Source organism: Python bivittatus, unplaced genomic scaffold (genome assembly GCF_059951505.1).
Source record: "Python bivittatus isolate LINGU-HERP-01145 unplaced genomic scaffold, Pbiv_v1 ctg000330_np1212, whole genome shotgun sequence".
Taxonomy (NCBI): Eukaryota; Metazoa; Chordata; class Lepidosauria; order Squamata; family Pythonidae; genus Python; species Python bivittatus.
In genome coordinates, this window is record NW_028277058.1 from 49,037,405 (window position 1) to 49,060,245 (window position 22,841).

The following is a 22,841-nucleotide window of genomic DNA, read 5'->3' on the forward strand; positions in this document are numbered from 1 at the left end:
TTTCTGTGCACAGAGATAGCGCTTTAAGTTTATCACCTCTTGCTCCACTCTCTATTATTACCCTTGAAGTTTCTGTTGTTTACATTCCTTTTGTTTTACTTTTCTGTTTAAACTTTACACTCCTCACCAAATGTAGTGCAATTCTGTATAAGCTTCAGATGGTAAGCTGTGTTTGAAGCTCCTTAAAGAGGAAATGGATACTTGGCAAAATTGCTTTTACAATAAGTGCTCCTAGACGTCTTTGGTAGATGGTCAAAATATAAAAGATAAAAATAAATCAAGTATTAATACACATCAGGAAAATGGCTTCTATTAAATATCTATTAAGAGTGCAGATATGCACCGCAAGTTTTAACTGTTTGTACTGCTATGGATTTATTCCAATTTTTGCAAATTGTTACTGTGTGAAATATTAAAGAGATATTTCATATAGGCCTCAACAAACTCACAGTCCTTTTTCTTTGAGTTCTTAATGGTAAGGGTGGTTTAGTTGTTTGCTGTATATATAATATAAAACTAGGCTAAATGTAATTATAACTAGCACAGTGCATTTTAATTCTTTGAAGTGCACAGGGCAGGTAGCTTCCTTCAGTGAGAAAACAGAAAAATGTGGAAGAATGAAGAATCTTGGATTATGCAGAATAATCCCATGTGCTTCTAGCTGTTTACAATAATGCCACATTTGCTGATAAGGAAGAATTCATTCCGCTTCCACTGGCATGGAACACCATTTCCCATCTTTTTTGAATATTTCTTAAAGGTAAATCCAGGATTTTTTCTTTAGGTATGTTTCAGTTTGCGATTGGGTCTGATGACAATGCCGAGTTTTGGCTGAGTCCAGGAAAAAACATCTCCGAACTTCAACTGATGGCCAGCGTAGGCAAGGTGACTAACCAGTTCTTCACTTCATGTATAACGTTTGCTTCAAAGAAAAAGGGGAAATTGGTTGTTCATATTACACAAAGCGTGTGGCACTACAATATTAATTTATGCATTTAAAATCAACACAACTTTAATACATCAATATAAAATTGATAGCAGCTAATATTTCAACCATGATATCTTTACATTTGTCAGCTGTCATATGGTCTTGAATGGTATCCCAGAGCGCATTAACAATTTTCTGGGACCGTTACAGAGACCAGGGATACCAGCTGTCAGGTCTGCAGGTGGACACAAAATGAGAAATGCTGTAAAAACCAAATAAGAAAACAATGTTAAACCATTTCCTATTTAACCCTACTACCTACCATCACCCAATGTGACACAGAACTGCAGAAGAGTTAAGGGGCTATATCACAGCACAACTCGTATTGAGTATAGTATTAACATTTCATAACCACATATGTTTATTACATATTGGATGTATTAATTCAAGGGCCGTGAAGGTTCTGAGTCTAGTTTTGATGGGCTCCCAAGCCTACTTCCTCATTTGCCCCTGGCTGCCAAGGTTTAGTGACAAACTGTGAAAATAATCTCTCTGTAATACTTGGATTACACAAATGAATGTAAAAACCTAGTAAAAGCTAGGTAAAAAAATCTCGCCATAGTTTCCAAATTAAAATAACCTAACAGTGGTGATGGGGAAGAGGAGATATGGCAGGAACCAGGAGTGGGCTCTTCTTGGAGAACATGGACTTGGTATTTAGTGCCAATTCTTTCTTTTTATAATAATGTTATTAAATATTATAGTTAGACAGATAAAAACTAATACAAACTACAAAAAAAGTAGAAAGTACAGAAAAAGAAAAAAAGAAAAAAAGTAAAAGTATAGCAATGAAAAAAGAAAAGAAATATATAAAGAACTTCCCCCTTCATCACAACAAGTATAAACAATTTTAACAACTTATCGCCTTCTCTTAAAATACAACAATCTCTTCATCCCATATCTCATAGCTATAAACAGATCCTTATAACCTCATCATTGAGTCGTGGTCAGCAAAAGTCCATTAAGGATTGCCAGAAATAACCACATGTGTTTTCTTATAAATTTTAACTATATATTTATTTATTGTTTTAATCTGTTGTAAGCCACCCAGAGTCCCCCATTGGGGGGAGATGGGTAGGGATAAGTTTGATAAATAAATAAAAAACAAATGAATAAATAAATAAAAAACAAATGAATAAAAACATATCTATTTTAACCTTTATCAAATAGACCCACTTTATATTCCTTCCTTTTACTTTTTAAAATCATGATCTTTTATTCCTTCAAATAATATCCTTGAGCTTGTTTTCTTTTCATTTTTTCTTTGTCCCTTCTTACAAAATCCTTGAGAAATTTAAGGTTTCTTTTGTAAATCCAATAGAAGAAAGTTATCCAAGTCACTGCTTTGGTTTGCCACTCAACATTTTCAAATCCATGTTCATATCAGTCCCAGTCCCATCTGGCAAACTTGTTCCTCTTCCACAACATCTCCCGTAAGCCACCTATCCACACTTTCAAGATCAACTTCTGGATCCGTTGCTTAATAATACCCTCAAATACATCCCATGTTATTTTGCTCCATTCTGTGTCAATAAGTCCAAGTTAAATGTTCTTCCCCTTTAATTGTAACTTTTAGTTGTCTCTAGCTCCCTCTAGTGTCCAATGTTCAAATTCCCATCTTATCATGTTTTCCTTCAAGAATTCATAACAATAGTGTTTTCCCAGGGGAAGGATTTGAAAATCTTATTTCAAATCTATCTGGACCCCTAGTCCATTTGTAACTTTCCAAAATCAATGTTCTAATCACCCTTTTGCAGTTTATTAAAAAAAAAAAGAGATTTTTTAAATGTCCTTAAACTTCTCTTTAAAACTTCTTTTGCAAAGGATTAAAGTAAACTCACGTGGTGCATGTTGTTGATTGAAAGGTTCTTAATGATTGAAAAGCAATTAATAAGCAATTTCCAAAAGTGATTAAGAAATGAGGCTCAGCAGAACTTTGTGTCCATAAGGCTACATTGCAACTGTGAGCTTAGATGGAAATCCCTTGGCTCCCAGCTGCTCATCTCACAAGCCGCCTGTAGAAACCTCAGTTCCTGCAGTTTACTCATGAGGAGCAGCTGTCTGGAGTGCATGTGGGCAATCTCACAATCTCTCCTTTATCCAGAGAGATTTCTCTGGCCAGAAAATGCCTTCGGGCTGCTGATCTCACCTCAGTGTCATCTCTGCTCCCTCAGAGACATTTAGTTCACCTTGAGTCCTCACCAGAAGTCTGGGTTACACAAATGAAGATAATAATGAAAAATAACCAGAATGATATAAATTTAAGATTTATGGATTATCTTTATATTAAGTTACATTTAGAAATTGGATATTTTAAAAGTAAGTTTCTTTACCTTTTAAAATAAAAAAAATTGGAAACAAAATGTATAAGAGCATGCTATCCTGCCTTCTAAAATTTTCATGCTGTTTGTCTGTGTTAGTCAGCTCTGGAAATGTCTCATTTCACTCATTAATTAATTAATTAATTAATTCATTCATTCATTCAATACTTATAGTTCATAATTTTTGTGTGGCCTCTCTCCTTCCCCTTTTGGCCCCATTCACTCAGTCACAACCACATTGCACCCATCTGAATGGGGGACAGCCAAGACTGACACTGTAGCAAATTGCAAATCTGGTACCTGAATACCTTCTTCCATTCATAGCTTTCATTTCTTCTTACATCTCTCACTCAGCTTTGATAGCAATGCTGTTCTGTCTCTAAGGTCAAGACAATTAGCAATCAAGAGCATTCACTTTTTTAACAATCATTGAAGATTTATATTATATTATTTAATCTGTGGTTGAAAGTACACAATTACCCAGTGAAAAAATGAGTTGCGGCTTTGTGTGACTGAAGCCTAACATAAAAGGGACATTTTGTATCTTTGTTCAGACTGGGAAGGAGTGGACAGCACCAGGTGAATTTGGGAAATTCAGGAGCCAAAAGTCAAGACCTGTGAAGTGAGTAAGCTGAGATCTTCATTCCATTTTGTACATTGCTCAACTGGATACAAGCCAATTAGCCATATCTTCTTTCCCGTCTTAAACTCAGTCTGCAAATCTCTCATACACATCACTGTGTGTATATTTTTTTAAATCATTCTAAATCACTGTGACTTCAAAAAGTTTGCAAGTGGAGTTTTTAGCTGCTCAAAATAATTTCAGAGTGCTCCCTAGTGGCCAGTGGTACAATTTTCTGCACATCTGTTGATCCTTTTCCTTGGGCTTTTCCCCCATTTGCGCCTAACCATGGCATAAACAAATCCTGGCAATATCTTGTTTCCACCTATTCTCCTTGACATTGCCCTCATCTCATGCCCAACTTGTGAATGAGATAGGTTTAAGTCATCCTTAGCTGTATCAGTGTTAAAGGAGTATTTCCCCCTTTAAGGCAACCACATTCAGGAGCAGGCAGGCACAAGATGTGTGAAATCTATTATGCTTCCCCACCCATTTCATCAGAGGCTAACTTCAGAATGATGCAGACATGCCTCTTTCCCTCCAATCCCTAGTCTGTCAGTGTTCTGCTGTTGTCTCTCTTGACTGTTAGATGCAGCAGTGCTGTGTCGGTGGTCTGTAAGAATTTTCCAGTACAGTTAAACTGCTTAGCTGGCTGTAGTGTGAGTGTTTGAACTCTTCTGATTTAATGCAAGGCTGAACCTGTGTAATGTTGGAAGGATGGGCCCATCCTGCCACCACTTCCATACCAAAGACAACATGGAGGGCTGTGGAAATTAGCCTGTGTTCCCAAAAGGAAATGAAGTGAAGAAAAATCTGAAATAAAGTGTTGCTGTGGTTCAGCTCTCTTTATAACTCCAGTCTGTGGTTTGGTTGTTTACTGTATTCATTTCTGACAGTTTGGTGTAATGGTTAAGTCATCAGGCTAGAGACCAGGAGACCGTAAGTTCTAGTCTTGCCTTAGGCACAAAGCCAGCTGGGTGACTTTGGGCCAATAGCTTTCTCTCAGCCCTAGGAAAAAGGAGGCAAGGGCAAACCACTTCTGAAATCTTGCCAAGAAAGCTTCAGGGCCTTGTCCAGGCAGTACCCAGGAGTCAGTACTGATTTGAAGGCACCAAAAAAGAAAAAAGACAGAATGGGGTATAGAAGGATTGGCCCAAGAAGAAACCTAGAGATGAAAAACAGAGGCCAGATCTCCCAATTCATCCTGCAGCACCAATAGTGGGGATCTTTTTCCTACCAACCATAGGAAAGCAGAAGAGGAAGGACAACAAAGCCAGAGGACTCAACCAATCACACACTGCTCATGCTTTATCAGGGCAACTCCATTCAGCAGTGACACAGAGCAGATGCAAGAGGCAGATAGGGATTGGCAATAGGGGCACTGGATGCCATGCTGGCGTCGTTTTCTGCTGACTCAGGAATAGTTGGCTAGTGCTTTAACACAGCAGTGGGGAAAAAGTATCTGCTGTGCTTTAATTGCACATTTTTCAAATGTCAAGTATGCATTCACATAATCACATGACACCGTAGTCATCTGAAGATTGGCTACTCTGCATGCACACGCAAGGAAACAGTATGCTTTTCTCCATTAGCCTACCATAATGTTGCTATGCCTGATTGATGGTTTGACTTTACTGCCTAGAGGCCCCAAATACTGTAGAAAGGCCCAGTAATTGGACCCCTTAGATGGAAAGATGAATTGAGAAAAGATGCAAAGAAAACTGCCCCACATCCTGCCCCACATGGGTTTTTCTTGGAAGAAACTCATCCCATCATTGCCCTGAACAAGTGGGTTTATTGTTTTCTTGACAAGAAAGTAGTCCAAATTGTCATTTTCATTTTCAATACCTCTAATACTCTGTATTGATAGCAAAAGACATACTTTGTTTTTAATCTCTTTTCTCCCTTCACAGTTTGTTAGCTGCAAACAAATATTACTTTGAAGTTCTACACAAACAAGATGACAAAGGAACAGATCATGTGGAAGTGGCAGTAAGTTCACTAGATAGATTTGTATTTGGTTATCTATACAGGGATTTGGCTTAAGAGCTGTTCTGGCAATAGACATTTCATGGATCAACTTTTGCATTTCTACTTGTTGGAGAAAGCATCTTTTTTCTGATACAGTACATGAAGTGAGTACTAATAGCAATTTCATTGTATATACAATTTGATTCAGGTAGATGCGTTAGTCAAAATGCTCAAGCCAGAGGAGGAGGAGGAGGAGGATACTCAAGGGTGAAAAAATAAAGAAAAGATTGCACATATCTCACATCCTGCCTTTTTATTTATTACATCCCAGAGACCCAAATAGGACCTGTTACTTTCATGTTCTTATGCAAAGTTTAACCTCCTAAGAAAAATGAAAATATGATCTTTTCTAAGGAGTTTTATTTGAAACTGCACTCAAGTACTTTCTACCATTAACTTTGCAGAGCTTTCCTGCTGAGTGAAGCAAGACCTAAAATTTCAAATCAAATTGTATTTCAGTCACTGACTGTACATAGTGTTTCTGAAATAGTTTCCTTGACCTTGTTGATCAGAAATTGTAGCCTGGAAAGTCAAACACAGCTCAAAAGATGTTTGCAGCAACCTTCCAGAAGTAAATAGTAAATCTCCTGGTTTTCTTTTCTGAAAGGTCATAGTAGCTAAGGTGCATTTGGATTAATCTCTGTTTTCTTTCCAGTTAACAAATGTATAAATTCCATATGCATCTCTCTTCTTCTTTCAGTGGAGACTGAATGACCTTGAAGCCAAGTTTGCAATTATTGATTCTCAATTCCTCTCCCTTTATGCTGGTGAGTCTCTCTATGCCACAAAGCTAATAACGGTAGCAGTTTTTCTCTGATTTCATTACCTCTTTTATTTGAAATGCTTTGTCACTAATGCTAGCATATAGAAAACAGATGCTTTCTAAACATTTTTACATATTTGATAGACTTCACAGGGTGTCAAGAGGCAATATAGACTGCTTTATACATTATAGTCTCTTGACTAAGGCCCTCTTCAGAAGTCCTTTGCCATATGCCCCTACCAAATGAGAGGAAATAATTTTTTATTAAGGAGAAGGCCTTTGTGGATGATGTTATGCCAGCTGTGGAAGATACTTCTCAGAAAGGTTTGCCTGGTTGTCATCCTTATAATGTTTTGAGCACCAGAGAAACTTTTATTCATCTAAATATTATTTTATTTATTAAATATATACATTGCTGCATCATATGACTGGGTGGTTCACAACAATTATAAAGTACAACAATTCAACTTTCATCGTCAATTAAATTTGAAATAAAGTTACATTAAAATCATATAGCCAACTCTGATGATGTCACAGTTCATCTCCAGAATAACTTGGTTGTAACTAGCTTCTCTAATATTAGCGATGGGACCAATCTTGCCTCCAATGGGAAGCTATTCCAGAAGACTGCGGCTATTGCAGAGAAACAACACTTCCAGGCATCCTCTGGCCCTTACTTACCACAAATAGGACACTGTCAATAATCTTTCCTGGGAGTGCTACCTCAGGTCACATCTGGTTAGAAGAGGTGATCCTGAAGCTATGCAGATGCCGAGCCATATAGGGCATTATAGGTTAAAATTAGCACCTTGACTTGCCCCCAGAAGCTATTGATAATCAATGCAAGGCCCACAGAATTCATGTCACATGGTCATAGCACTGAGCACCTGGCAACACAGGAGTTGCTTCATTCTGGACCATTTGCAGTTTCTATGTGGTCTTCAAATGCACCCTAGCAAATGGCATTGTGAGAGTCCAAATGTAATGAGGTAATGAGTCATTCTAGCAAGGTCTACAGCAAGGTCTAGACCTTCTCCAACAGGAACAGTGCGTGAGAAGAACAGAGTGGAAGAGATGGAGTAACAAATCTGAAATAATGGAAGAAAATGTAACTACATCTGGTCAGAGTTGATGTAATTTTCTCCCTGTGCTGTATGTGTTTCTGGTGCATGGAAAAGCTATGGATCCATGGCATCTGGGAAAAGAGGTGCCCTGAAGTGTGCCCCATATCTTTTGCTTCTTGTGACATTGAAGTTCCAGTGTTGGCAAAGTGAAGAGTACATAGAATTTCATAGGGCAGTATTTCCTATCCCGGGATCCTTAGATATACTAACTGAGAATTTTTGAATTGCAGCCCCAGTTTACCTGGAAATTGCCAATCTGAGAAGCCTGAATCTAGATTTCTAGAAGTCAGATTTTCTCCAGTATTGCCTCCTGGCCTAAGAAAATGAATTATTTCTCCATTCCCCCATCTATTATATTTTACTTGTATTACCTTTTCTTTTTTTATACCTTAGATGAAACTCTTCTGAAAATGGATGAAGTTGGTCATATCCCACAGACACCAGCCTCTCGTGCAAACCAGATGCTGCATGGTCAGGATGCTGCAGAACATCCAGCTGACATGCTGAAGGCTGACCCTCGGGACAAAATTTATGCATGTAAACATCCAGGTTTTCTGCTAGACCGCCTCGTAAAAGTCAGATGCAGCAGTAGGGCAAGAATAGTCAGATTAAAAAAATTAAATATAAATATGTAACAAGACCAAATATGCCTACTAGTGACCAAGCTCATCTCCCAAATACCCTCTGGAGCAATCTGATCGTCCCAAGACTCACACAGTTGTTTCAAAAGCTGACAGTGGGCTTTTGCATATGTTTGTCCATGTTTGTCAGAAGAAACTGGCTGTGCATGCATATTCATGCAGAGACAATTGGGGAAGCATTTGAAGGCGTAAATTAATTCAAGATGGCCTGCAGCATGAGCTTAGTGTTTGGTAGAGAAATGTAGCTTGGAAATGTAGCCTTTGCAACTGCCTCTTTTTCATTCATTTTGGTCTCCTTAGTGCCTCTCTTGAGGAAATCCCAGATCCGCAGGATCATTCCAGAATGTCCGTACAAACCAAGTTATGTGGTCAATGGATTCAAACTGCACCGCTATCAGGGACTTAATTTTGTGAGTCTCATTCCTCGATACGAGTCTTTTTGCAGCTTATGTACATTGCCAGCTGAAGATGATGTTAAGGGATGGCTTTTATTGGGAGAACGTGGTTGCATACAGTATCATCTGGTAGCTGTCTGTCAAGAAATAGTTGTACAATCATGAAGCCTACTAGGGAATTTGGTCCTGGTTCTGCTGAGTATTTCACATTAGTTGCAGGGTTGTTATTTTTTCATTAATTAATGCCATCCAAGCTTTATTTGCTTGTTCTGCTGCTATAAGAAAATGGTTTGAGTCTTACCTAGCCTACTTGCTTTAGAGAGAAGGCATCAATTTTTGTGACAATGGGCCCCATTATGCAGTTTTGTATGATGGCAGCAGAAATGCACCCCCCAAAATGTTTAAAAAGCCCAAATCTCACAAAATCATTAAATTTGGCTAATATTACTTTTCATTCATTTTACCCTTAAGAGTTCAAGATCCCAGCTGAGAACTCTCAAACATTGTTCAACAGTTTCAAAACTTTATTTCATTGATTTTAAAACGAATACTTTATATATTTAATTTAATTTGGGATTTTGTTGTATGGCATTTAGAGATGCCCCAGATATCATGGCAGCCATAACCAACCTATGCCTTATGACCTTACCAGATAGAAATTCAGGAAGTAAGGCTACCTTTATTTGTATGGTCTATTTCTTCATGAACAGAGTTCACACCTTCAGCCTTATTGTGAAGAAGAGTAATTTCTTATTTCTCATGTTTGACTACTTGAATGACATGACATTTTTAAACTCTGACCCTAATTGACATAATCTGCAGCATTAAGTTATGCACTGCTAATTCATACCCTTTTTAAAATACTTTTTTTCCATTTGAAAGAATCTTGCTAGAAATTACCTTGATGCTCACATAATGGCTCTATTCCATGCTTTCTGGGAATTCTAAGAGTTGTACTCTCAGTGCATCTAGAGCACACCAGACTGGAAAAGTTTGAACTAGAAAATTCTATAAAATAAAGTTTGCTGCTCACCGTGGGATTGACTTCAGATAAGTGTGTAAAGCAGTGTTTCTCAGCCTTTCAACTTTAAGATGTGTGGACTTCAACTCTCAGAATTCCCCAGCCAGCCATGTTCTGGGAGTTGAAGTCCACACATCTTAAAGTACCCAAAGTTGAGAAACACTGATGTAGAGGGTTGCACCCTGCGTGTCTCTGTGTTGATCAAATAATATCTCAGGTTTTGGGATAACTTCCTCCAACCCAACTGATTGGGGACTTACAGAAGTTGAAATGCAACACACTGGAAGGCCCTAAATTGAATAATTTTGCCGTAAAAATGCCTTGAAGGATATTTGAATGACAGAGCGGCTGATTTATCTTTCATATGTTTCCATGATTGTTTCTGAGAGTGAATGTTTAGGTGAAAGGCTTTAAAATATTATGATGGGAATGATTTATTAATTGCCTTTCCAAGCTTAGAGTAGCATATGCTAAATTTTTAAAATATAAATTACAAATAAGTAATTAGTAGTGATGATTGCTTCTTCTCTTACTTTGAGATATTTTGTGACACAACCAATATATGTTTGCTATCCTAGGTTCAAAAAGAAATGTATTTCAACTCTTATACATTATATACAATATATATATGTAAATAGGTTGAGGCAAATTTATAGATTTAGGACTAACACCATTATTTCTCCTTCATCCAACAAACTACTCTGCTTAATTTTCTTTGGATATTTCCAGGTTCGACTGTCCTTTGTATATCCCAATGACTACACTCGATTGACCCACATGGAGTCACTTAACAAATGTATCTACCAGGAAAGTGAGTTCTACCTGAACAGGTAAAAAAACAGCAACAACTCCCAATAACTGTTTTTATCGCTGCTAAAATATTTTTCAATAACTGGATTTCTCCTTAAGTTCTGAGAATGACTGATACCCTCTCAAAATAATTAAGAATAAAAATAATTTCACACAACCTTTTTTATGTGAATATCATATCCATCTGGGAGGAAAAACCTTCAATATGGTGTATGTGTGTGTGTGTGTGAATATATGTATGTGTGCAATGCCAAATCTATACTCAAATATTTTTCGAAGAATGTATCAGTTCCTTCAGGTATACAATAGCAATGAGAGCCAGTTTGGGGTAGTGGGTTAAGGCACCAGGCTAGAAACCAGGAGTCCATGAGTTCTAGTCCTGCCTTAGACACAAAGACAGCTGGGTGACCTTGAGGCAGTCACCCTTTCTCAGCCACTTCTGAAAATGTTGCCAAGAAAACAGCAGGGACTTCTCCAGGTAGTCGCCAGGAATCAAGAGTGACTTGAAGGCCCACGTACATGCACATACACAATAGCAAAAAATACAACATGTTTGCCATGCTGTAACTGTACTTGCCATTTTCCTATACAAAGTAATATCTATGTAGAAAAAGAACTTGCACAGAAGGAATCTAAAGTTATAACTGGGATTTGTTATAACTGAAGTTCTAAACTAAAGGAGGGAGGGAGGGAGGGAGGGAGGGAGGGAGGAAGGAAGGAAGGAAGGAAGGAAGGAAGGAAGGAAGGAAGGAAGGAAGGAAGGAAGGAAGGAAGGAAGGAAGGAAGGAAGGTAGGTAGGTAGGTAGGTAGGTTTCCAACGCTCCCTGCTACCTTCCCACAAAGAAAGTCAATGGGGAAGCCGGCAGGAAGTCGGAAGTTGCTCCCGCTCCCACTGCTTTTTTGCCCATCCATGGTCATTCTGTTTCGGTAAGGAAATATCTCTGAAACATGAACCCAACGAGTCATGGATTGTCTAGTAAACATTAAAAATGAGCCAATCCAGTAGAAAAGTGCAACTGATAATTTGCTGACATGTAGTTTTCCTGTATTTTGGGAAAGACAAAAGAATACAACTGGTTGTCTGAAGCCTGAAAGTGGCACAGTTTGGGAAAATCATTATCACTTGATTCTCTTGGTTGTATAAAAATAGTCTCCAGAAACTGAAGAAGTTTCAGAGTAAGAGGGGATGTTAAATGCTGGCAATGTGAAGTAATTGGCATGCTTATAAATCTTGCAGGTATGGATTTTCCAAGTACATGCAAATGGATCCATCAGAAGAGAAAAGTTTGGATTTGGAAGAAGAATCAAAAACACAAGGCATGTATCTTTATGACAGATGTGGAAGCTAGTTTCATCTTTCTCTCTTTTGTGCTTTAAGACTGATAAATCTTACAAAATGTAAAGTCAGCTATAGATTAAATCCTAAGAGGCAATTCTTTATCTCTTGCATCCACAGTGAATAAATTGCTAATTTGGACAAGATGTTTGGCTCATGTGGAAGCATATATATCTTTCTTGGTTCAAAATACAAAAACTGCATCAACAGAAAACTGGAGAATGCCTTCATCTTTTTCCCTTGCCAACAGCAACCAATGCAGAATTTATACTGGGAAAATATCCTATTTCCACACTGTTACAATGAGCAAATTGGCCACCCTTCCAGAAGCTGCATTTTAGTTTTTTATTTAAAAAATAACGCTTAAAAATAAAAGTACAATCCCATCAAAGATTTTGGGTGAAATATATTATATAGCTTTAACATACCTAGTTTGGAAATGAAAATTAGGCTATTATTTTTCTGGGGTGCATAACATTTTCTGGGTAGAGAGATTACTTTTGAGTGTCATGCTAGAAGCTGCTTTCCGAAGAGTAGCCAGAATAAAATATATGTTTGATTTAGTTTCATTTACGTTAACTTATATGTAACAAAAATTAAATTCTGTTGATATGAGTACTCTAGGAAGAAAAAAATATATAACAAATTTCCCCTTCTGTTAGATAAAGGATTACAGTTAAGCCACAACTTTTGGGGCTCTCTGGAGGCCATACAAAAAGCTTTTGTAGGCAACTCAGCACCTTTAATATAAATATTCGGGGTCCATTATCTGTAGTCAAATGAAAAATGCAGTTTTTTGCAGCACTTCAGTTTTGTACCCAACTTGTAACAATGCCTCTCTCGTACTTTCTACAACACTCTTCAAAAACATTTGTGTATCTCTTAGCTCAAGAAACAATAGCTCTTTGGGGATAGATTGATGCAAGCCAGAAAATGAGGTGGGATGGTGAATTCATTGTTTAGTCAAAATTTGGAGACATAATAATAGACATAAGATATGTAACTGTATGATTTCTTTTTAAAAAATATTTTATTGGTGAAATATAACAACCAGAAGATATGATGAAGTACAACCAAAAATATATCAGTGCTAATCGAATCAGAAGAGAATATACAGAATAGTGATCGAATGAGTGACATTTGAAGAAACTAAAAATATATCCATAAAGTGTTAATACAGAACTAGCTCAGACTTTCAACATATTATTAAATCTAGCCATAGTTGCTAATATAGTTGCTCCATTGTCTAAGTTTTGATACAATATGTTATTTCTAATATTCAATTATTTAGGTGCCTTAGAGTATTGAATACAGATAAGAGAAAGAAAAAGTGGACATTCTGTAACTGTATGATTTCTTGCAGTTTATGAAGAAGAAAGTTTAGAAGATGCTCAGTATGCAGATCCAGAAGTGGAAGAGATAAAGCCTGAAAAAGATCATATTACAGCTGTACAATATGGCAACGTTTATGCTGATTCCCCTCAGAAGCATCGGAATCTCTTGTCAGTTACCAAAAAGAGACAGAAGAAAGATGAGAAGAGATATAAAACCAAAGCAGAAAGTTATTCTACAATAAGGACCTCACATCTGATATTCAACGAAAACTTTCAAAACCCTCCTGATCATGACAGGAATGTCCACAGATCAACAACCAAGAGGAAAGAAGGAGGCAAGGATTTGGAGACTAACAAAAGGCTGAAGATGGTTAAGGAACATGGAAATTTAACAGAAGGAGAACCCAGTCAAGCTCAGTTAAGCTTTAATGCAACCAGAAACAAAAAAGCATCATTAGATACCACCAGAGCTAGAAGGGAATCCCAAAGACTTGAAGAAGAAACTGGCAAGGCAAGTCTCCAGGAACAGCCTATTCATGAGGACCAATGGCTTAATCAAGTAGATTCATACATAGCCCAACATAAAGCCGCAGATGCTGCTAATGTCGTTTTGGGTAGGATGGATCTAGATTCCCAGCAGCAAGTCAGGACTGATTCTGCCCACCTAGCAGCGCAAAAGGAAAAGCACATTACAATAGTTGAAGAAGACGACGAAGAAGAAGAAGAGGCAGATGAAAACGAAGATGGCTTATTTCCTGCTCCTGCTTTTTTGTTTGATCCAGTAGTGAATTGGAAGCAGACTTTCAAGGCAAGCAATGTAGACTTCCAAGCTTTACGGTCAGACTGGATTGATTTGAAGTGCAATACTTCAGGGAACCTGCTCTTAAAAGAGAAGGAAGCCTTAATGGTCACTCAAGCATTCCTTAAAAGACTGAACCAGAAGAGCAAAGGGTAAGACAGAAGGGTTTTTGCAGTTTCTCTGATCTTTCAGAATGAGAAGTGTAGTACAGAACATAAAATGGGATTGCAGATGCATTATCTAGGCCTAGGTAAGTAGTTAGGAATGACCCCAGACCTCACTGTGATGATATTTTCTTGAAGTCTTTGGAAGTGAGGCATGTAGGGTGGGATCTTTGCTTTTGTTTCTACTACTGAGACATTTCTAATTGTCAGACCTGTTCAGTGCCAAAGATGTAAATCTGGAATCATGTAGCCAAATCTGTAAGAACTCACTGCTAACTAGAGGAGTCAGCTATACACAGTTTGAACAAGAGTGCAGAACCTTACTATGGTCAGTCCTAGTTACTGTATGCAATAAGGTATACCTCCAACTAAAGGTGGGATAGAAGATTCTCGCAAGGATGCCATGGTGCCACAAAAGGAAGAAAATGTATGTATGCTAAAGATATTAATTCTGGTTGAAAAACCATTCTACTGACAAATGAAATTTATATCTGCACTTCCCGCAGGATTTGGGGTCTCTGTACAATCAGCTGAGGGATTAGGATTGTTCAATAGCATCACTATTTTTCTTCATTCCTCCTTCTATCCATCCATTCATTCAGTTGCCCACTGATACTTCAGAATGTCTCATGAGTTATCAGACTTCACTCAGGTTCAACCTGAGTTCTGACTCTTCAAATACTTGGTCCCCAAAATCAATGACTAGCTAACAACAGAACCTTCAAGGATCAATTATGAGTAGATAACAGTTTTATTGCAAACTAGCAGACAATATAATTGTGCAGAAGATCAACTACTACAGAATACAGAAATCTAGCCAGGATGTGAGGGCAATCTGACTGTGACATCTGTCAACACGTTGATCACAGGGTTGATTTGGCTGATCTGATTGGCTAGGTAGGGATCCCCTTCCTCCCTTACCACTCCATGTGCATTTCTTCCAAAGCTGAACACATGGTAGAAGAGGATGGCTATTGCAGATAGAAGGAAGAAGCTAGCTGTATGTGTGGGCTCAAATCCTAGATCTCATTTGCCAGTTTGGCCTAATAGTTAAGGCTTCAGGCTAGAAAGCAGGAGACTGTGAGTTCTAGTCCTGCCTTAGGCATGAAAGTTGGTTGGGTAACTTTGGGCCAGTCCCTCTCTCTTGGCCCACAACATCAGGCTCTGGTGACTAGCTGGTTGGTCAATTCCTGTTGCAACCAATGGATCAACATTTGGTTGATCCAAAAAACAAAAAACCAGCACCTGTCCCTTGGGGAAAACACTAGGAAGAAAAAAAAATCTCTTTAGGAGCAATAGATTTTTTAATGCTCTTTCTTAAGGCAGGAAAGTAGTGGGTGCCTGCTCTGGGTTTACAGAGACTTTTTCCTTCCTGCCTTGCTAGTGTCAGCCATGAATTATGAGATGCTCCCACTTCAGCATACTGCTGGGATATTAGGTACATTTCAGGGGGAGGTTCCTTGAATTACTATGGAACTTTTTATATTGTTTTTCTTAATTTAATTACATGCATGCCTACTGACATATGAAATGCCATCTGTTCAGCTGTTGCAGAACATGTTAATGCAATTTAAAATACAGTACATACATTGGTAGATAAATAACCATCTCTTTCCTTTTGTAATGCAAAGTGCAGAAAAGAAGTAAAAAATAGTAAGCAAAGGAAATTAAAGATAAGCTGTAAGAAAAAAGAAGAAAATATTGCTAAGTCTAGTTTACACCACCACCAACTCACTATACTTCTCCATACTTTTTTTATCTTTGCAAACCGCCCATGTTTCCCCATGTCTGAGCATCAACTGATACGTGACCTTTTGTTCTTTAAATTTCTCACCTCTCTCATTTTGAGAATGTTAAGAAATCTGTCCAGTCATGATTTTCTCAGTCTTCCCTTTCCTGTCAACCCATTCACATTTCCTTCATACATTTGACCTTCATTTATTCTCCATAAACAACCAATCCAACCCAATGTACTTCTTTTATAGAGATCACTTACCTGTGTATTCAATTTACATTCATTCATCAGCCATTCATTCTTGATCTTATGATTTCTGAACTTAGTACACATATTTATTAGGTAGCCCACATTACATTCAATTTAGTTTTGTTTCTTCTGATGTACCAAACTCACTTCTATATAAGAAAGTGGGAAGAAGCACACTCTTAAACACAGCTGTTACTTTTCATTCCTTGCAAAAAAGCCCAAATTATTCACTACCTATCAACATTAGTATGTGTTAACAATTTCCCAAGTTTAATAAACATTCTACCAAGGTACCCTCATTTGTGTACTTATAATCAATAAATACAAACACCAATCAAGGGGTCATTACACATTCGTGTCTTACTCCCTGCTAAATGTTGAACCATTTGTTAATTATTCCACTTAGTCTTTACTTCCATCACGGATCACTCTTACTGCATTCAAGCAACCAACCTTCAGTCCCATATTCATGCCTATTGACATCCTCATACCTTTTCTCTAAATCAACAAACATGTTCTCACATTCACATATTTGTCAACAAGTTGCAGAAGAACAGACCTGGACGATACACCTCCTGGCTGGCATAAAGTCACACTGCATTTTCCAAATGTTGCTGATTATCACCTCTTCTACCCTTTCAAACAGAATTCTGCCAATACATCCCTACCAAGGATGGGCACCAATTGGAAAATGTCCAACCAAACTGAAACCCAGAATACTTTGGTTGTTTCGGATTTCATCCAAAAGAATTTCAGATGGGACTTATAGACAAATAGGACAAAGGTGGCGTACCTTGCTCCTTCTCCATGGCCTGCTCATCTTACCACTTTGCTGCCAAGCTGAATTCAAATGCAGCATACCCAGCTGGTTCACCAAACCCTCTTCCCAATCTTTCCAGGACTCTCCTTCCCTGAAGCTGTTGTTGCCCTATCTGTTTGGCTCACATGCCTCTCTCCCCAGCTGGCGAGAAATACCCAACCATTTTAGCACACCTTCCCCATCTTCTCAGTGCTTTCCACCCCTTTACCTCCACTTAGCTGATATTGCATACCATACTTATAGCTTTGTACTTTCCCAGTGACTTCCACCCTGGAACACCTCTGCTTGGAACACACATTATGAGTTTATGCCTGGACAAAATACATATGTTTTACACCTTGCATAGGCCACCCAATGCTACCTGTTCGAGGCATAGAATATTTTATGCAATCCTATTTTCCATCCATCAGTTTATGTCATCTAAGAGAATTAATTTTTCCTCTAATTGCATTCATTCAGAATATTGCACAAAGCTCATCCCCGGTTCTTTCATTTTCATTCCCTGGAATATAATATGGAGCTGTCATCCGCTCCACAAGATCAGATCACCTTCACTCAGATTTGTTAAATGCTTCCCCTTTCTCTTAGTTTCACAAATACATAACATCTATTTTTGTTCATTTCATTTGTTAATTCATGTTCTTTATCATTTACCCCTCTTATATTACAAGTCTTAGTTTTCTGTAGGCCACAGTCATCACCAGATGGGCCCATAAATACTCATCTCTCCACATTTTCATCTCTTCTGCCCATCACAACTTTGGTGAATCGAAACTTTCCCATAATGCTTTTCAGTAAGATAGAGAAAATCTAGACTAGGTTAGCAGTTTTAGTTGTACCCATGTCCCATGCAGCCGGGAGAGTACTAGTTAGTTTTGACATATTTTGGTCAATATGTTACAAGCACAACCAATGTTCAGTTTTACCCCAAGTATGCTTATGCAGCTCTATGTCAATTAAGACATCTAATTAAAAGACTACCTTATAAGCCAACATATTGTTGCCTGCATCTCACCTCCCAGGAGGTACATGCAGTCTACTGACACATACAGGTTGCAAATACAGGCTTTTAACACATGGCTTTTCTAGAGACCTGTGAGGGCAGAACAGTTATAAGAACTGGACCCTTCTTGTTAAGGACCGTTCCCCCCCCCCCCATGTAGTTTTGACTGTTGAGGGACAGGATTTTTGTACTTATAATTTAATTTTATTATGTTGATTGCTTTTAAGAGGGTCTGCATATAAGCCTTAGGAAATGCTTGTTTGTTTGTTTCACATTTTTTGTAAACCCCCCCCCCAATTTGTGGACTCTGTGTACAACCAGATAAAAATATAGAATAAAAATAAAGAGAAAGCCATGCAGTTAACAGAAATCTCCCAGATGGTCACATTCAATCTTGGTCAAAAGTATTCTACCATACTTTAAGTGGTGCTTTAACAGTTTTATGAAATATCAAACAGGAAGAGGCTGCTCAAATCTCTAGAGTAAGGCATTCCAAAGTATAGGGGCTGCAACGGAGAAGGTCCTTGTGCCTCTCTCTAGATAAATAGATAAATTTGGTGTAGAGTTAAATATTGATTGATTATGTGCCATGAAGTCATTTTCGACTCCTAGTGACCACATAGATAGATTTTCTCCAAGATGATCTCTCCCTAACCTGGTCCTTCAGGTCTTCCAAAGGTGCACCCGTTGCCACTGTAACTGAGTCCATCCACCTTGCTGCTGGGTGTCCTCTTCTTCTCTTTCCTTCCACCTTTCCCAGCATTATAGCCTTTTCCAGACAGCTGGGTCTTTACATAATGTTTCCAAAGTAGGATCATTTGAGCCTGGTCATTTATGCCTTGAGCGAGAACTCTGGGTTGATTTGTTCAATGATCCATTGGTTTGGTTTCTTGGCTGTCTATGAGATTCTCAGGAATCTTCTCCAACACCAGAGTTCAAAAGTGTCAATACTGTTCCTATCCTGCTTCTTATATAAGCCATATAAGCAAATGGCCGCAAGTAGTGGAATCATGAGATGCTGAATGCCAAGGTGAATAAAATGTTGTTAACATGTGCCTAAATTTTAACGAAGCTGGTGCATGCTTTTACCTCTAGCATGATGATATTCCACAAAATGGGTAGAAAAAACAGATATTTTAGGAAGGATAATATAATGGAGGTTTTAGGAATGTCTGATGGGTTTTTAGCACTCCAAACTGAAATAAATCAGGCAGAAAATACAGGGGAGGTCTTGCCAAGTTGCTGTGCATCAGAGCAGTGGAGTTATGCTTGGTCAGCCCCAGCCTTAATCCCAGAATGTAACTACAGTGCTACTGTTTCCAGGCGGTTCCAGTTACAGCGCATTGTGAATGTGGAGAAGCGTCAGGACCACCTACGGGGCAGCCGCTACTTTCTGGAGCTGGAACTGTTGGAGCAGGGAAAGCGACTAGTCCGTTTCTCAGAATATGTTTATGCACGCGGCTGGCACGGTGGCAGCAGCGGAGAGGAGGAAGCCAATATGAAAGATCTGGTGTGGGGTCACCGGCGTCACCTGATGAGCAGCGTGGATGAGCCCGTCCTTTGCTGGCCATCAAGCTTCCTATGGAATCATCGTGCGGTTGTCCACTTTATAGTGCCTGGTAATGGGGGAGAATTGATAGCTTTAAGATGAACACAACATTATACATATGGTCAAAATAACAGTTGGGAGAATGATAGACTGGGGTGCCCTCCCTCTTGCTCAAGAGTAATTATATTTAATCAGCTGTTCAAAAGAAGAGAATGGAAGGCTTCTGCCACAATTTATTCCCAGATTTAAGGTATCATAATATATATTAGATTTACATTGGGCAACTCTAGTTATTCTTGTGCTAACGCTCAGGGTCTGATAAATGCCACTGTCTCTTGCCTGTTCTTCCAAGAATCACACATCTTGTGATACTAGGCATTCTCTGTCACATGTACCCAATAATACAGGGCAAATATTAAAATTTAAATATTAGTACTGAACCATCCTAGTATTTGGATACTTGGTATTTGGATATTGATTTATCAATCATACCAAAAATATGCAGAAAACCCATTTAAAACCTAATAAAGAATACTTAGCATCACACCCCAAAAGAACTTTGAAAACTTTTATTTTCAGGCTTTTTCCAGAAAACAACGTCAGGGAGAAACGAACCTCCAGAGTCTGACCTCCTCATGGAAAAGCAACACTTCCAGGCCACTGCATTTTGTATCAACCAAAACTTCCAGGTGGCCTTTAAAGCATCCCATGTAGGGTGTGATGCAATAGCCTAATCTGGCGATGGTGAGAGCATGAGACCGTGCAACCAGGTCTTTATGTCCCAAGCAAGGCCGCAACTGGCACGCTAGCTGGTGCTCGGCAAAGGCCCACCTGGCCATGGCCCCCACCTGCTGATTTAGCCTTCCATCTTATACGTATCAGATGTCTAATTTGCCACAAAGCTTTGTCCCTAGCCTGAATAAATGCCTTATCCAGGGGACACATTGGTCCACTCTTAAAACTGGTTGTGCTTTGATTCTGTTCCTTTCCTTCTTCTATCAATCAGTGAAAAACCAGGCCCGCTGGGTGCAGCAGTTCATTTTTGACATGGAAGAGCTTTTTAGGAGTACTAAGGACCCCTATTTCAATGTCATCATCGTAGACTATAGCAGTGACGACATGGATGTAGAAAAAGCTCTGAAACGGTCCACCTTGCGTAGGTAAGGATCTATTTCCATCAGGAAGCATATTTTCAAACAGAGGCAGAAGTCACTGTATACTAAGTCTATAATGATTTGATGCAGTAATGAAATTTCTTATTAGTTAAAGAATTACTAGTGGCTTTTAAGGATGTGAATTTCTCTTATCACCCATTTTCATTCTGGAGTGCTAGGTTAAATCACTGCAAGAACTAACCGGTTTGGAATTTCTTGTTGAATTCAAGATACAACTTCTCAACACAAGGCAGGGGGTAATAGGTTTATGCATGATTACCTTAGCATCTACAGTCATCTTTAAAAATATTCAAATATTTCATGAGCATGCCAAATCTTGAAACGTGTTTATTTTCACATGAGTTTTTACAAAGTCAGAAAGATGTTCACTGAAATCTTACCATATCTAGTAGGATTTTAGCCATGTTTTAAATTGTTGGTGTTTGAAAAAATGGCTAATCTTTGTCCTAAAAGCTCCATCTGAGCCATCTGGTTAATTCTACTTATAATTGACTCCATTCACTTGCTGTATTTGCCCACAGACAGGTGCAGCAAATTTACCTCTACCAGTATTGCATCTTCTTGCTTGCAGGAATGACAAGTCATAACCCTGCTTTCAGGTTTCTGTCTTATGGATGGAAGACTGAAGTTGAGAGATAAATTGTTTTAAAACAGACAGTGATTTATAACAGAACTGGGGAAGGATTCAAGAACTTCCATAACCCATTCACTCACGACTGTAACTCCATTCTCTCTAACTTCTTTTCAGCTACCAATACTTGCGATTGACTGGGAATTTTGAGCGTTCTAAAGGTCTGCAGGCTGGCATAGACAAAGTGAGGGTGAGTGATGAGAGTTTCTAATGTAGAATGTTACATGGCTCCACTATAAAGAAAAAGCATTTAAAGATAATCATTTTAGTACAGTGTTCTTTAAGAGGATAATTCAGTGGCGTGAGCATGTCCAGGTGACATCTCTGCTTCATAAGCTGCACTGGCTTCTAGTTTGCTTCCAGGTGCATCCCCTGTAAAGCTCTACATAGCATACCGCCAGATTATTTGAAGGACTATCTCCCATGGTTTCTGCCTGGCTGGTACATGCTGGCAGAGTTGGCACACTTTGGGTCCCTTTGATCAAACAGTGCTATCTCTAGGGACCCAGGAAGTATGCCTTCTCTGTCACAGACCTGCCCGCCCCCCGAAATCTGTGTGGCTGTTCCATAAGGCTTTGAAGCCCTGAAGGTTCTCCCAGGCTTTGGGTTAAGGTGGGTGGAGTCCCTTGTTGGATATGTTTTTGTTGATGTTTTTGTATGAAGTGGTCAGATCCCACCATGTTTTGTTCTGTATTGTATTTTCATTGCTTATTATGTTGTGAGCTGCCCAGAGTCAGTCTGGAGTCAGGTGGCTCACAAACTGAATAAAATAAAATAAATAATTCTTTAAGAAAGATTATGCTGTTTCGTTCAGAGACAATCAATTGTTCAGAAGATTGGAAAATAGGGGAAAAAATTTTTTCTAAGGGAAGGAGAAGAGGCAACCGACAAGCTAGAGAAAAGCACATTCCATTAACCTAAACATTTAGGTTAAACTCCCCAACATTAACAAGGTTTTAACAATTAAAAAGAAAGGGAAAGAATTTTTGTTTCCTGCAAGCTTTCTCAAAAAATTGGTCAAGTGTATCTGATTGATGTGTTGTCTGTGGCACACAAGTCCAATGTTTGCTTTCATGATTCTTCTCTGAGTCCTTTCACCTATGTGTGCAAACTCGTCTTTAATATACTGGGCTCTTCCACACCCACCCAACAGTCTGCTTTCCTCTTGCCTCTGAGCTGTGATCCTTTTACCATGGCTCTAGAGCAGGTTTTTTTCAACCGTGGCAACTTTAAGATGGGTGGACTTCAACTCCCAGAATTCCCCAGCCAGCTTGCTGGCTGGGGAATTCTGGGAGTTGAAGTCCACCCATCTTAAAGTTGCCACGGTTGA

General features: G+C 38.7%; 1 protein-coding gene across 2 annotated transcripts in view; it reads left to right on the plus strand.

The window, feature by feature from the left end:
• The window catches only part of B4GALNT3 (beta-1,4-N-acetyl-galactosaminyltransferase 3), a 108,335-nt gene that overhangs the window by 79,494 nt on the left and 6,000 nt on the right, over nt 1–22,841 (plus strand). For both annotated transcript variants that reach the window (XM_088141223.1, XM_088141224.1), the window contains 12 exons: nt 785–885; nt 3,864–3,931; nt 5,845–5,923; nt 6,663–6,729; nt 8,243–8,386; nt 8,791–8,900; nt 10,636–10,736; nt 11,954–12,033; nt 13,416–14,337; nt 19,480–19,775; nt 20,712–20,865; nt 21,629–21,701. In XM_088141223.1, coding sequence (XP_087997349.1) covers nt 785–885; nt 3,864–3,931; nt 5,845–5,923; nt 6,663–6,729; nt 8,243–8,386; nt 8,791–8,900; nt 10,636–10,736; nt 11,954–12,033; nt 13,416–14,337; nt 19,480–19,775; nt 20,712–20,865; nt 21,629–21,701 — 2,195 coding nt within the window. The remainder of the gene's footprint in view (nt 1–784; nt 886–3,863; nt 3,932–5,844; nt 5,924–6,662; nt 6,730–8,242; nt 8,387–8,790; nt 8,901–10,635; nt 10,737–11,953; nt 12,034–13,415; nt 14,338–19,479; nt 19,776–20,711; nt 20,866–21,628; nt 21,702–22,841) is intronic.